Source organism: Calliopsis andreniformis, chromosome 10 (assembly GCF_051401765.1).
Source record: "Calliopsis andreniformis isolate RMS-2024a chromosome 10, iyCalAndr_principal, whole genome shotgun sequence".
NCBI classification, from domain to species: domain Eukaryota; kingdom Metazoa; phylum Arthropoda; class Insecta; order Hymenoptera; family Andrenidae; genus Calliopsis; species Calliopsis andreniformis.
Window position 1 is genome coordinate 17644554 of NC_135071.1, and position 14118 is coordinate 17658671.

Consider the following 14118-nt stretch of genomic DNA (forward strand, 5'->3'; position numbering starts at 1 on the left):
ACATATGCTGTGAGTGCACGCTCGCAAACAATAGCGCAAAGTCCCTAAAGCTTCTCAGCCGTGGAAACTTTCACATTAATTCAAGTAGGTACAGGTTTCAAGCTCTAAAAGAAAATGAAACGAACCCAGACCCATTGAAACTCCCCTCTAGCAAGCGTAAACGAAAATAGTAAGACGGATCAGGGCTCGAGTATCCTCGGGACTAAGGGGGATCGAAGGATCCACGGTTCTGAGACGATTTCAAACTGAATGGCGTGTCCTCGAAGACGCGGCCGACTGAGGAAGCTAGCGACGGATAAGAAAGAGATGGAGAGACGCAGAGGAAAGCTTGCTGACGATTATCGTCGGGGCTACAGTGGACGAGGGACCTATTTGCCGAAGCAGGAGACCGCGTTGAAGGCGCACTGTTTCCAGTAGCTGCGCTTACGCTGCAGGTCCCCGATGTCCAGCTGGTTACGGAGGCGTTTCACGACCTGCTTCGTGAATAGATAATTGATCAGGGCCGTCTCGATGCTCCCGTCGTCGTCCACCAGCTGAAACAGACGTTCCCGATATTTCTTGTTGAGCTTGGCGCCCTTGGTCCCAGGTATTCTTTGTAGAGTATGATCTGACCAAACGATTCGAAAGCGTTTTCGTGTACTTTGTAGGAACAGTTGTACTGTTGGGGTGAATGAATGAATGAAATGTGTGGTAGGGTGAGAGGATCGAGGGTCTGGGAGCTGAGATATTGATTGAAAGGAGGGGGAACTGTTGGAGATTTTGCAGCCTGGGGGTAGACTCTTGCTTTGTAAGTTATATACGTTTTGAGTATTATATATATATTTGAGTATTGTCAAGTTGTGAACTCGTTTCTGTGGTGATGTAGTTTCAAATTATTTGGAGACACTGAGCAAAGCTTTTCTGAATGCAAGGCGGTGGTAATTATAGTTTTTTAAATTTTGAATGTTTGGTATTCAAATATTTAAATATTCAAGTAAGTACTCGAGTTTTTTAATTTTTCATTTCTTCAACTTCCAAATTTTCAAGTACTCAAATACTTCAATATTTTAATCTCCTAAATACTTAGGTACTTCGATTCTCAGGTACTTAGGTACCCATATATCCAGGTACATAGACATTTAGCTAGACAGATACTCAGCTACATATCACTCAGGTACTCAGATATTTAGCCACACAGGTACTCATATAATAAGGTACTCTGGTACTCAATTATTTAGGTACTTAGACCCTCAAATACTCAAATCTCTGTACAAGTTATTACACCGAAACTTTCCACAACCTCAGAGTCCCATTTCACTCTTCATCAAACACCGACCACATTTCCAAAACCGAAGTGTACATATCGAAACAGCAAGCACTCATAAAGCGCGAACACTTCAATCTGAAAATCCAGTATTGACAGCAATTGAAGTTCGTACATTTCCCAACACGAAGGGCCGAAAATCAGTCTCGGTCACGGTGATTAATCCGAGAATGGTCACAAAAGCCGACATTTCGCCGCGATTTTTGGACGCTCGTGGAAAGGGGAGGCGATTCGTCGAACGAAAGACCGATAAATTTGTGGCTGATCCGATAATCACTGCCTCGGCGAGGGCAATCCGATTGCAGTCAGTTTCCGTCGACGGTTGTCCATCGTGAACGATCGAAACCTTGCCACGAACGTCAGTCAACACTGTTCAACATTCTCCCCACGACTCGTTCCTCGACTTTTTCCATCGACGTTTCCCATTTCAATCTCCCACACGCGTTTCGTTTAAAAAATTGTCAGGATGCGCCGAGCCTCGGTTAGTCTCGAGAGTTCCCCGTCTAATTTCATCAAATTTCCCAGAGAAACGTGCAACCCAGCTTGACAGGGATCTCATACGAATTGGGTCAAGTGGTCTGTTCGTAAGGTATTCGAGGCAACTTCTAGACAACTCGATTTAGCTAATTCGAGGGACTAAGTTTCGATTATATTTGTATTCTGGAATGTTTGCATGCGTGCCATGGGGTGATAAGTGAAGTGGATATAGAGGGAGAATCAAATTTGGGGGTTCTATGATTCGTTTAGACGTATCTGAGTAGGCTGAAGCAATTTGAGTGCTTTTTGGAAACTGAGGAAGCAAATTAAGCTACTCATAATTTTATTGTATCTCTTAATATATGCAGGAAGAAGGGGGATCATTTTGATTGATCTCTCAGAGCTGAATACTAAGTTTCAGGAACTGAAAGGCATAAAAAGGAAGAGATACAAAACAAGACTGAAAATTTGAAAATTTGAAAATTTGAATATTTGAATATTTGAATATTTGAATATTTGAATATTTGAATATTTGAAAATTTGAAAATTTGAATATTTGAATATTTAAACATTTGAAAATTTGAAAATTTTTAAAATTCAGAGCGTTGAATTTTTCGTAATTAGAAAGTTCAGAGTTAAGGTTCTTCATTCTTCTTCATTTCTATCTCAAACATTTCTATCTAAACTCTAAAACTCTAGACACTTAAGATAAATATTTAAGGGTTAAAATTCGCCAATAGAAAAGCTAGATTTCTTACTTTTACCCCATAACCAATGCACAATGCGTGCCCGCGAATGAAATTCCGTTAAACGGTCGCGTATTATAATCCATTAGCGCGCGATTACTGGCACTAATATTAAAATTGAAATATTCGAGGCGCGAACGGGGCCAGGAAATGGCGGAGAGCCCGATGGCTGGTTACCGCAGCCGTGGCATTCTTTTTTCTCGCTTGCTCCTCGCCACAGCCGCCAATTCTTTCCAATTATTCGAACGACCCCTGAAAATAACGTTTATCGACATTCTGTGCGTTAGCGTCCCTAAACGACCCCCACTAACAGGGGGATATTTGAAGTCACTGTATTTCTTTCCGTAGAAAATTCGTTTGACGTAAAATGGAGAGCAAACTGCCAGAGGTCACATGCTGCTACGATTATGGTATTTTCCTGGGGTTAAGGAAATATGGACCAGAGGATAGAAAGGGGTTTGAATAAACACCTGTCGCTTCAAGATAGCAGAGGATATCCTTGTCTTATATTGTCTCCTCTTGTCAAGTACTGTCAGGGAATTTCTCACGTTGATGGAAATCTTCTAGCATGGTTTAACGACTCCATAAAATGTTCAATTCTATTCATTCATGGGTATAATACATTCTATCTGTTCGTGGCTTGTTGGCGAGTTTATAATGAGGATAATTTTATTTTCTATATTTTTTTGTTGAATGGCTATTATTTGAAATTCAGGCAAGTAGAAGAGAAATATTTTAATCTTGAAAGTTTGAATAATCTGTATATTTGAATATTTAAATATTTGACTTTCTAAAGATATGAAGAATTGAAAGTTAGCAAGCTTGAAACTTCTTAAATTGGAATATTTTTCGAACACCTCGAACACTATTATACACGTTACAACTTTCTAATAGCTTAAACGGAGCAGTCGTTTCATAGTTCTCCTAAGGAAGAAAATGAACTCCCTGAAAGGATCAGAAGTCGAGTCACACCACCTCAGGCACGAAGAGATACATTTGGCAGTGGCAGATACGAGATAGAAAAAAAAACGTCTTTGTCGGAAGCTGTTTGAAATAAAAATATGCACGCGAGAGAAGAGGCGAGATGTTTCTCGGGAAAATTCGAGCATGAGGACGTAACGAAATTCCATTCCGCAGGATGAACAGGATGAAGGAGGAGAATGGGCAAACACGAGGAAGAACAACCGCGCTGTCTTCGAGTCTCTCGGGCGAGATAGTGTTCCCTTCTATCCACAGGAGAAGAAGAAATCCTCGGTGATCGAGATCTCTCGTTATTTCACGTGACACTGCTCTCCTTTCAATATCTACCTCTCCATGTAGCATACGTTTACTTATGTATACATAGATATGTATGCTAATATGGGGACGAGATTTCAGTTCAATCTGCGAAAGAAAATATAGAAAATATCTGACTATAAGAAATTATAGCCTTTCAGGAGACAAACTGATCAACTACAATTTTTTTAAACATTGCAGTTCCATCGGCAAGATAAGGGATGAAATTAATAGTCAACTTTGTGGTCGAAGCCACTTGCATTCAAGCGAGTAACTTGTGTGGTCTGAACGAGCTAAGACAAGACAGAAACTTGAGATCATATTTCGAGTCAAGAGAATTGGCCAAGTTTCTTCGAATCACTTGAATTCTAGCACTTTGAATTCTAGTACCTTGAGTCCTAGTACCTTGGGTTCTAGTAACTTGAGCTCTAGTCATTTGGATTCTACTAACTTGGATTTTACTAAGTTAACCAATTTGAACGAGCCTCAAAAAACAGAAACGCCCTTCATTCGACCTTGAAGAGGACCATTCTCTGGTATAACAATAATTAAATAATTCAGTTCAAGTAACGCGACACTTGTAGGTCTGAACCTGCGGGAAAAGGAAGGAGGACAGTAAACGAACGCAATCTTGCACAGCTAATTCGCTGAAAACCTCGTTCCTCGTCGTTATCCCACTGTTCTTCTAGCATCACGATACTCTTGTCCTCCGAGGGGAAAGAAGAAATGAAATTTGTCGCTTTGAAACGGCATCTGCGAGCGGTGTATTGAATTCTTGAGCGCCTGAGAAAACCGTTATCCTCCTTCGAATAATTGTTTTAAAACGATATACCGTATCTTGCGGTGATCTCTTTTCCCCGTCTTTCGAGGGTTTCTCTGACTTTAGAGGAACGTTGAATTCCCGCCACTGCTTGAGGAAACGAAAGGACGCGTCGGCGGAAAACGAAGTAATCTTTCTTCTTGGGTATCTGCTCGATAATGTTATCACGGGTCTGACTTCTGGGAATTAAATCCCAGAACGACGATCGACTGAGATGTCTATAAAATTCCATGATCGTTTATCTAACACGAGGATACGAACCTGGATGGTGGCAAAGGTCGAACGTCGGCTCAGTGTAATACCCTTGGATGATAGTGTGATACTAATATATCGTGGAGCTAAGTCAAAACCGACTCGACTCGAAACGTGAGATTCTCGAGGAAGGATACGATCACTTTCGGTAGATAGTTCCACTATTTTTTCCATTTTTGTTACTTGAGGATACAATTTTTCCTGAAGAATATATTCACTTCAAATATTTACGAATTCAAAAATTCAAAAATTGAAATATTTAAATATTCAAATTTTCCCACTTTGAAAAATTACAGATTTTCTGTTTAATGCACACATTATCCACGAACACTTTTGCTACAAAACCTAAATAATTGAGATGTTATAAATGCTGTGAACTCCCTGTACCAATTAAGTATAAAATATTCTGCAATAAGGGTTCCTAATGTAATTAGTTATTATTATTATACTGCTTAGAATACATCTTTGATATTTCAACCTTCATATAAACACAACCTTCATAAGAAAGTCTCTTCTTCTTTGATGTATGCACTCTCTATTCTCTTGCAGTAATTAAGGAAAAGTTTCAGGAAGTATAATACCCATTGATTAGTCCCGCCGTAAATATTGTCAACTTTATTTGTCTACAGAGGCGACCGATGCCTCGTTGGTATTATGTAGCTTTATAATCTCGGGGCCAGATCTCCTATCCCAAGAGATAAACTTTTTCCAACTCCAGCGGTGCCTGGATTTGTACGCGATATTTTGCGACAGTTTAACCCTCGTGCTCGAATTATTTCTTCATGTGGAACTACACCTAAGAGACATTTATAGTTTAACAAGAGAAATGTACTATTGAACATTTTCATCTATTTAAATATTACAATTTTCAAATAGTCAAACTCCCAGGGATGCAAATATATTAATATTTCAAATAAATATTTGAAAGTACCTTAATAATTTTAATTTTTCAGTTGATTCAGTATCCTAACAATTTTCAAATCTTTAAATTTTTCAGGAAGGTACATATGTATATACTTATAATAATAAGTAAGAAAATTATCTCTCTGTCTTCACACCATTATTCTATACTTTCTCCTAATACAACTGACATTATCTGGTCCCATTATATGCTCAGAAGAAACGGATCTCGATACAAAGTATCATTTTGCAGTACAGTCTGCCAATCGTTATTGGGACATCCAAGCTGAGAGGATCGAGGTATGCGATTATATCGAGACGAGCGGATCCTTTGTCTTTGATCGTACTGAGGACGCGCGATTAAACCCGTATCTATGGATTATTAGTGGCAGCGTTAATTGTACAGAGTCGCGCGTGTTCCAACCTCAGTGGCAACAATAACACGGCAATTCAGTTGAAGGTTGTCACAACCAATCTGAATACAAAGTAGGCGAGGCGATCTCCTACGACCATAGCTTGTAGAGTACTTATACCCCTTATGACAATAAAATTGATTTTAATAATGATACGATATTTGTAAGAACTTTCAAATACTCAGATTTTCAAGTATTTGGGTTTCTAAATTTTCAAATTTTCAAACTTTCAAATTTTCAAATTTTCAAATATTCAAATTTTTAAATATTCAAATTTTCAAATATTCAAATTTTTAAATATTCAAATTTTCAAATATTCAAATTTTTAAATATTCAAATTTTCAAATATTCAAATTTTCGAATATTTAAATTTTCAAATTTCTAGATCTACAAAATTTGACTATTCAAGCCTTTCAAAATCACAAATATTCAAATTCTCATAACTCCCAATTCCCAAACACCAAAATTTCTAAATTCTCAAACCTCCAAATATCAAATCTTTAAATCTTTCCAGAAGGCAGGTCACATCAACTCAACCCTAACCACCATATTGCCCCAACTATCAGTCACTGGCCCTCCCGAGTTAGAAATCGACTTATCCAGTCAAAGATTCTTTAGAAAACGATCGTTACCCTCGACGATCCCTCTAAGTCCTCTCAGCCTGCGGAGGCAAACGCAAGAAGGGTCTAAACTGAATCCACAGCAAAGAAGCAACAGCAGTTAAATTGAATTCGCGAGGCAGGGACTCTCATTGCGGAAAAGCAACAGGTTTCCCAGCTTTTTCCATTCTCCTACACAACCGAGCCTTTCGCCAGCGATTATCCTTTGTACTCCTCCATCACTGCTTTGGCGTGGCCATTAACTGTTCCTTTTACACAATATCTTATTCGAGCTTGGGGGATATCTCGAGGGAAAACTCGCCCCGAAGGACGTTCCTCGAGGATCCTCGTTGAAATTCCGCGCCGACACTCTGATCTGCTCCCTCTCGCAGATGTGTAAATCGAACTGAACCGAAAATCGAGGTATGGTCTGGGGGTGCGACCGAGTGGCGGAAAAGTTCAGGGTGAAGGGTGCTCGCTAGCGATGGGATCAAGTTCGATATGCACTCAGATGTTCAAATCAAATCCAATTCTTAGACTCTATTTTGCAGGGGTTCAGGCATAAATATTTGGACACTTTTACGTTGTTGAAATACGTAAAATATAGTACTTTTCATTTCGTTTCAATTATTATTCAAAGGTCTATCACTCGTATTGGAAAACCCTATACATTATAGCTTGTCTTCAGCTTTGTTTCTCTCTGTAAGTTATGAAAAAACAGTAATACGAAAATTCTGTAAAATATGAAAAACTGAGTCACTATATTAACCTTGAATCCTAATACATTTAGTGAAAAATGAAAAATAGTAAAGTGTGTCATAAAATAGTAGATATGTACTTATAAGAATTTCAAATTGTGCAAATGGTTCAAATTCTTCAAATTCCTCAAATCTACTTGCTCAGCATCTGATTCTACTCGAAACACACTCGTGCCCATCGCTAGTGGTCACCGCCACAGTAGGACGCCATATTAAAAACGAGAAATGTCCCCATCGCGACGAGTTCTCGCCACGGAACTGTTTTCCATTTGTTCCAGCGTGCGTGGCAGCAATATAAATTGTTGCTCCCAGCCCGTGTCCGTACGTCAGTCTCTCGTCTGCCGGAGAAAATGGATTCTCCACGTGGAAAGGGATCTCGTTTCGACGAAGATGGCTCGACGGTTTCCATAATGCAAATGCCACAAGTAAATAGGACGCGCCCGCCGACACGTGCCAGCAATCGGCTAATTAATCGACGGGGAAATTAATTTCGAAGCGGGCAAAAGCTGCCGCGGCTCAGACCGCGAACTGATTTTAAACCGCGAACGCTCGATTCATTCGCCACTGATCGTGCTTTTCGAGAGAACGGAGTCTGTGACGAGAGGTGGTGACGTGGATTAAAGGTTCAGGGGCAAGGGGTGGAATTGTTGAAACGAGAGGAAAAAGCCAGCGGAAGTTGGAGGACTGTTAATGGTTATTTTTATATAGGCTTCATTTTTTGTCTGTGTCCTCGAAAGTAAATATTTGCATGAAAGCAGGAGTCTAATAGCGAGAATATGTTTTGGTGGTCGAAAGGGAGACTGATAATGTGTACATGAATAATCGTGTGTAAATAGTGTTTCTCCAATATATCGCCTACTTTAAATTATTCCAAAGAATGAAATACAAAAAGAAGAAAAAACGTTCTACGAACACCACATACCAAAAGTTTGGAATCGATCATTTTCAATTCCTCTATCTCACTAAAAAGCAAAAAGGATTTACCAAAATTCTGAGAAATCTAGTTTCACATCCAGTGAAATTACTTCAGAAAACGATTCCAAACTATGTCCAGTGGCGTCCATCAACAGGCACGCGCGCAAGTAGAAAATCTCAAGGTTTACGACGAGCAAGTGGAACAGGAGCGTGCTCGGTCAGACAAGGTAAGATCGAACTTAAAGACAATTGTAGCTGGCAGCTCGCGGTTTCTCCCCTTTCATGTTCCCTTTGTTAAGTTCAGAACTTCCGACGTCGCCAATAATCTTCAATAAGTTCCAGAAATTCATCTCGACGAGAAATTGAACAAATTACCAGCTTTTCTTCCCGCGTGCTCTCCGAGACGACTTAAGCGAGTCGAAGACGCGCGGTGGCGTTTTTCTCGCGACGAAAAATTGGGGGCACGACCGTGTGACGGTAATGAGCTGCATTTGTCGTACGTCGAGTGTCGCGAGGGGTCACGACCCGCGGGCTCTTCTAACGAGCGCGAGATACCAGCTTCGTGGAAACGATACGCTCCTTCCGCCTGCTCGTTATCAACTGCCGCGCGGATCCTGCATTTATTCCTCTACTCTACACCCTTCGAGGGACCAAAGGATCTCTCGTTACTTACGTCTACCTCGTTCAAAAGCCTCTCCTTATCGGCGGCTGGCAGCGCCAAGGACCAGTCGACCAGGACCATCAGGGCCACGACTAGGAATACAGTGGCTCTCAGAGAGGACATGTTTTCGATCTGCAATGGAAAAAGAAAGGGGTGTTCATTGAAATCAGTTTTTAGTGGGATTTATTTTGTTGATCAAAAGTCCTGCTGGCAAGTAAAAGATACAAATTTCTATAAAATGAAGGTAAAAGAAGAGACTCGAGTATGTATATCGAGTAGACTTTTTCGTGTCTCTTTAATCACTCTAATTGGAGGGGAAAGATATATTCAATCTAGGTTTTACGAAATTGGCTCGTTAATGGCGCGGGGATTCGATAAATTGATACTCTGATCTCTGACGATTAATGAAACGTTTCGTTTATGGGGATACTAAACGGTTTTGGAATCCCAGGGAAAATAATTGAGGAATTAAGGGTGACGAGACATTTTTGCATTCATTTAACTAGGAAGGTAACAAAAATTCTTTGCTTTCACTTGCAAATATTTTAACAGCTCATACGTGGTAACTATTTTCACAAAATTAAAGCTACTTTCATAAAAAATACAAATCCCTTCACACAGCGTCCAATTAGAATATAAAACCAATCATTTACATATTACAGCTTATCTAGAAAAGTGACAGAGCTCAGGAGACGTGGCTCAAAAATTACGACTGTAAAGTAGTTTAATAAACAGCACATTTTCATGAATATAAAAACGTGTTTTTCTTTTCTTGAGTTGTGTTACTTCTGCTGGTACAGTGTCTCGGTTATGTCATTTTACCTCACATCCACAAACTCCACCATCAATTGAATGGTGTTCCTCGTGAATGAACAAGTGTCTGCAGCGACACATTAATGATAGAGCAAATCTATTTCCATTAACGCACAGTGTGTCGCGAGCACGCACTGTTTGCGATGCAGCCACTGTAATCGCATGGAAACAACGAGACGTTGTCTCTTCTCCTGGAAACTAAGAGCAACGACGATCGTTGATTGTGTACTTAGATTGCGTCTCCTGACACGAGGAGCGCTTCTCGCGTCGTTAAACTACAAAATTTACTATCGCTATTAGAGAACACGTTGGATCATTGTGCAGGATACTGTTCTCGACTCGAGCATGTCTTTTGGACTTGGAATTAATTTCATTAATCCCCTTCACCATTCACTGAATTTCAAAGGAGATTCAGAGTCCACAAGACTATCTCAAATCAATCTGAATTCTATTAAAGATCCACTTAGGATATCCCAAGGCGAAATTCGTAGAAACGATCGAATTAATCGCGGCGCGATACTTTTTCTTAATTACGAGCCCTGGAAAGGCGCTCCTATTGGCGACCAATAATCTGACAAGGATGAACGAAGCACTAAAGTTCCTCGTTATCTCCCTAATCCTTTCCCCTTCTGCAACGAACAGAACTTAAGGCTCCAAACTTTGTAAAAATGTGAAAGAGAGTAATGTAGAAGAGACGATAGAATCCCCTTGTGATCCTATAACGATGCGAGGAATTCGTTGAATTTCGACGGCTGAATAATTAGTAGAGAAAGTGGTCGAAAATTGTATTGAGAGAGTCGCAAGCTGAGTTTCACATTACGGCGCCTGGAATTTACTCTAGGGTGTTCTAAAATGCGGCTACGGTTCATCAGGCAGTCATTCAAGCAACCAGCAGTCTCTTTGGTGCTCGTTTTTAACCCTTGTGGCATTGGTCGGGACAATTTCACGCGAAAGTTAATGTTGATCTTTAATGATTTTTTTAGGAGAACACGAGTCACGCGGAATTGGGCTAAAAGGGCACTAAGCTGAAACGCGGAGTAGATAGGGGTTTTTCAAATATTTAAATTTTCAAATTTTCAAATATTTAAATTTTCAAATATTTAAATCTTCAAATTCTCAAATATTTAAATTCTCAAATATTTAAATTCTCAAATATTTAAATTTTCAAATTTTCAAACTCTCAAATATTTAAATTCTCAAATATTTAAATTTTCAAATTCTCAAATATTTAAATTCTCAAATATTTAAATTTTCAAATTTTCAAACTCTCAAATATTTAAATTCTCAAATATTTAAATTTTCAAATTCTCAAGTTCTCTAATATTTAAATTCTCAAATATTCAAACATTCAAAAACATTCTCATATTCAAAATTTCAAATATTCCAATACACAAAGCTTTAAAATCAGAAATACGCGAACTACCAAAATTACAAATACCCCAATACACAAAAATTTAAATACTCCCACGTGAAAATATTCAAAGTTCACCATTTCACGAGAAAATACCTCGTGAAAATCCCTCCTGTCGCGAGTCCCTCCAGAAGGGATGGAACTCGGTGCAAAGTGCGTGAAACGAGGATTGATGGATCACTGAATACCTCGAACCCCCGTGAAAACAAGTCAGCCACGGGGTCGACAGGGTTAGTTTTATTTGCTTGGCTCTGACAGGGAGGTGACTCGAATTCGGTGGATCGAATCGACAGCCCGATTCTCGGTTGACGAAGAGAGGGACGTTGTCGTCGTTGACAGAGCGATAACTCGTCCGCGGGAATTCCCTGGCTCAAGTGTCCGTGGCCACGCGATTAATTAAATATCGGGAAACGCTTGTGAATGGCTCGACAGCGAGCAGGGCTTATCAGGGCTTACTGTTACGCGCTGTCTTCGCGCCGAACAATCGGCGAGGATGGAACGAGGCGCGATTGCTCCCGGAAATTGCGCGCTTGTGCCGCTGCTGAAAAATAGATTGGGAGGAAGACAACGACAGTAATTGCTCGATTCCCTTGGCAATGGGGCTCTTACGCTTCAGCGCGCCTCTGCTTTGAAACTGAATTATTGGAAGTTGTCGAAGACTCGGGGTAAATATTGAACTTCTTGCACTGGAAGATCTTTGAGGGCCTCGCGATGATATGAAGCAACGAGGGTTAAGTCGTGGATTTTATCATTTAGAGGGATGAAAAGGTAAAAGCTTTGCTCTTTATAGTGAGTCTAGACTCACTATGCGATTTTTTTTTTATAATGTTAGAGGAGCTAGAAGTTCGATAATGAGGGATTCGTTTTAGAGATATTAATTGTTGAGAAAATTTTGTATTTGTATATTTATTTATCTCACATTGTGAAATGATTGAAATAGGCGTAAAATATGTCTCATTTAAGAGGGCTTGTTCTACTGATTTATCTGTGTCTGACCTGGCTGGTGCACGTTGGCAGTAGAGTGAGTCCCAAGTCAGACAGGTTTTTAGTTTTTTCTTATTTTAATATACAGAACTACTGCTTGAAATTTCTGACACCTGTTGTCAAGCACCCTCTATAAGGTGCTTCAAAAAGAGTACTATATTTAAAAATAATTATGCTTCTAGAGTATCAGAAGACATTTAAGAATTCAAAACGTGTTACTCTGAATACATCACCCTAATATTTCAACATTAGAAGGGTACCTATAAGTCGTTTATTTTTTTTTTTATATATGTATCTAAGTATCTAAATTAAACTGGTATATTCTTATAAGAGTACCTATAATAGAATACATAAATAATAAAAAAAATTTGGATTCGTACATATACTCATGTAATCCATATTGAAATAATAGATTAATTATGTGTATCCCTAATATAATACCTAGTCCATAAGAAAAAATCCACATTTAAAGAGAGAACCAAGCTCTCAATCCTAGGCTCATAATAATAAAACAAAATATTGGACAACATAAAGTGCATCTCCCACACAATAAAACAAAAAAAAAAGAAATATGCAATATTTCTAAAATTGAAGTTACCAAAATTCAGAATATACACTAACTAAGGATACAGAAGTACTTACACTTATAATAACTATTTACCCTTAAATTTGCCTTTAGGGGCGAGCGGAGGATCGAGGGATGTCGAGAGAAAAGACGAAATACCTCGTGTAACGAGCTGCTTCGATGGCTGAGACGGTCGGAGGATTGTCTGGTCTGTCGCGTTGCTTTTGGCGAGCGGCTGCGAGGATCGTTGCCTCCACGGGACAGAGTGACTGAGCTTGCAAGCACGCGACCACTTTATATCCGAGACACGGACTGGGTCGGCGGCGTTGGTGGTGGAAATGCTGCTAACGGTCGCTCGGTGGTGGAAAACCCACCCCCGCGAGCCACTCTTTCGACGAACACGCGTCCCAACCACCATGTTTCGACGCGGGAATAATAATAATGGCTTTTCCCTCGGTTCTCTCGCGGAACCTCTCCACCCCTCTCCTTTGCTGCCATGATCCACCGAGTAATCATTAACATAGTGTTTTTAAGGCACAGATTATGTTGTTATTGTTGGATATTAGGGAGGCTCGAAGCTCACTGTACAGTAATAAAGAAAATTCGATGAAGATGCATCACGTCGGAGAAACGTTTCAAAATTAATGCAGAAATGCTTTGATTGTGTATATAAAAGTTTCGACAAAATTGTGTCTCTTGACCTGTAACAGTATCTCCAGCGTTTGAAGTTTCTTTACTGTTGTGCAGTGAGCTTTGAATCTCCTTAATATCTAACAATAATAGCGTAATCTGTGCCTTAAAAACACTGTGTTAATTATTGTTGTAATTATATAATTATGTAGAAATTGTATAATAACGTGATACATTGAGAAAATTCAGATACCTATTGTTTTATTCGTATAATTTCTGAAAATTAATTCTCAACTGGTATGATATTAGGTAACATAATTTAGTATCTTTTACTGGAATTTTATGATAAAAAATTCTGGATTCCTGGAGTGCTGTAATAAAAAGTAATTAACAGTAGAATACCTGCACTGCTCAACTATGAAAAAAAGCAGTATCCGGTAGAAATATTTTACTGCTATTTTTCACTACAAGACGCAAAATGTTCAAAACTATCCAAAAATGGGAAAGAACTCAACTTCACATTTTTCTGTACTGATCGTCTTTCTCCATAATTGGACAGGATAAAAGGTTTGAAACTTTTTATCTGGATAATTTCT

At 39.3% G+C, this 14118-nt stretch overlaps 1 protein-coding gene across 5 annotated transcripts; it reads right to left on the reverse strand.

Moving 5' to 3' along the window:
• Positions 1–239: 239 nt before the first annotated feature.
• LOC143184986 (prohormone-1) lies at positions 240–13184 on the reverse strand. 5 transcript variants are annotated; one of them, XM_076387639.1, is made up of 3 exons: positions 13052–13184; positions 9138–9251; positions 240–533 (listed from the first exon to the last, which is right to left on the reverse strand). In XM_076387639.1, exons 2-3 carry the CDS (start codon positions 9240–9242, stop codon positions 369–371), a joined length of 270 nt encoding a protein of 89 aa, XP_076243754.1. In that variant the 5' UTR covers positions 9243–9251; positions 13052–13184; the 3' UTR covers positions 240–368. The 5 variants fall into 5 exon arrangements, with proteins under 5 accessions (XP_076243754.1, XP_076243750.1, XP_076243755.1 ...); XM_076387635.1 differs by having other exon boundaries at positions 9132–9251; XM_076387640.1 differs by having other exon boundaries at positions 12989–13120.
• Positions 13185–14118: the final 934 nt, after the last annotated feature.

What these genes read in the sequence shown, in the direction of transcription:
- LOC143184986 (XM_076387635.1), bottom strand. Translation starts at nt 9,242, where the DNA reads ATGTCCTCTCTGAGAGCCACTGTATTCCTAGTCGTGGCCCTGATGGTC. An exon ending in GGCTTTTGAACGAGGTAGAC is followed by an intron (nt 534 to 9,131) that starts GTAAGTAACGAG and finishes CGTCTGTTTCAG; the next exon opens with CTGGTGGACGACGACGGGAG.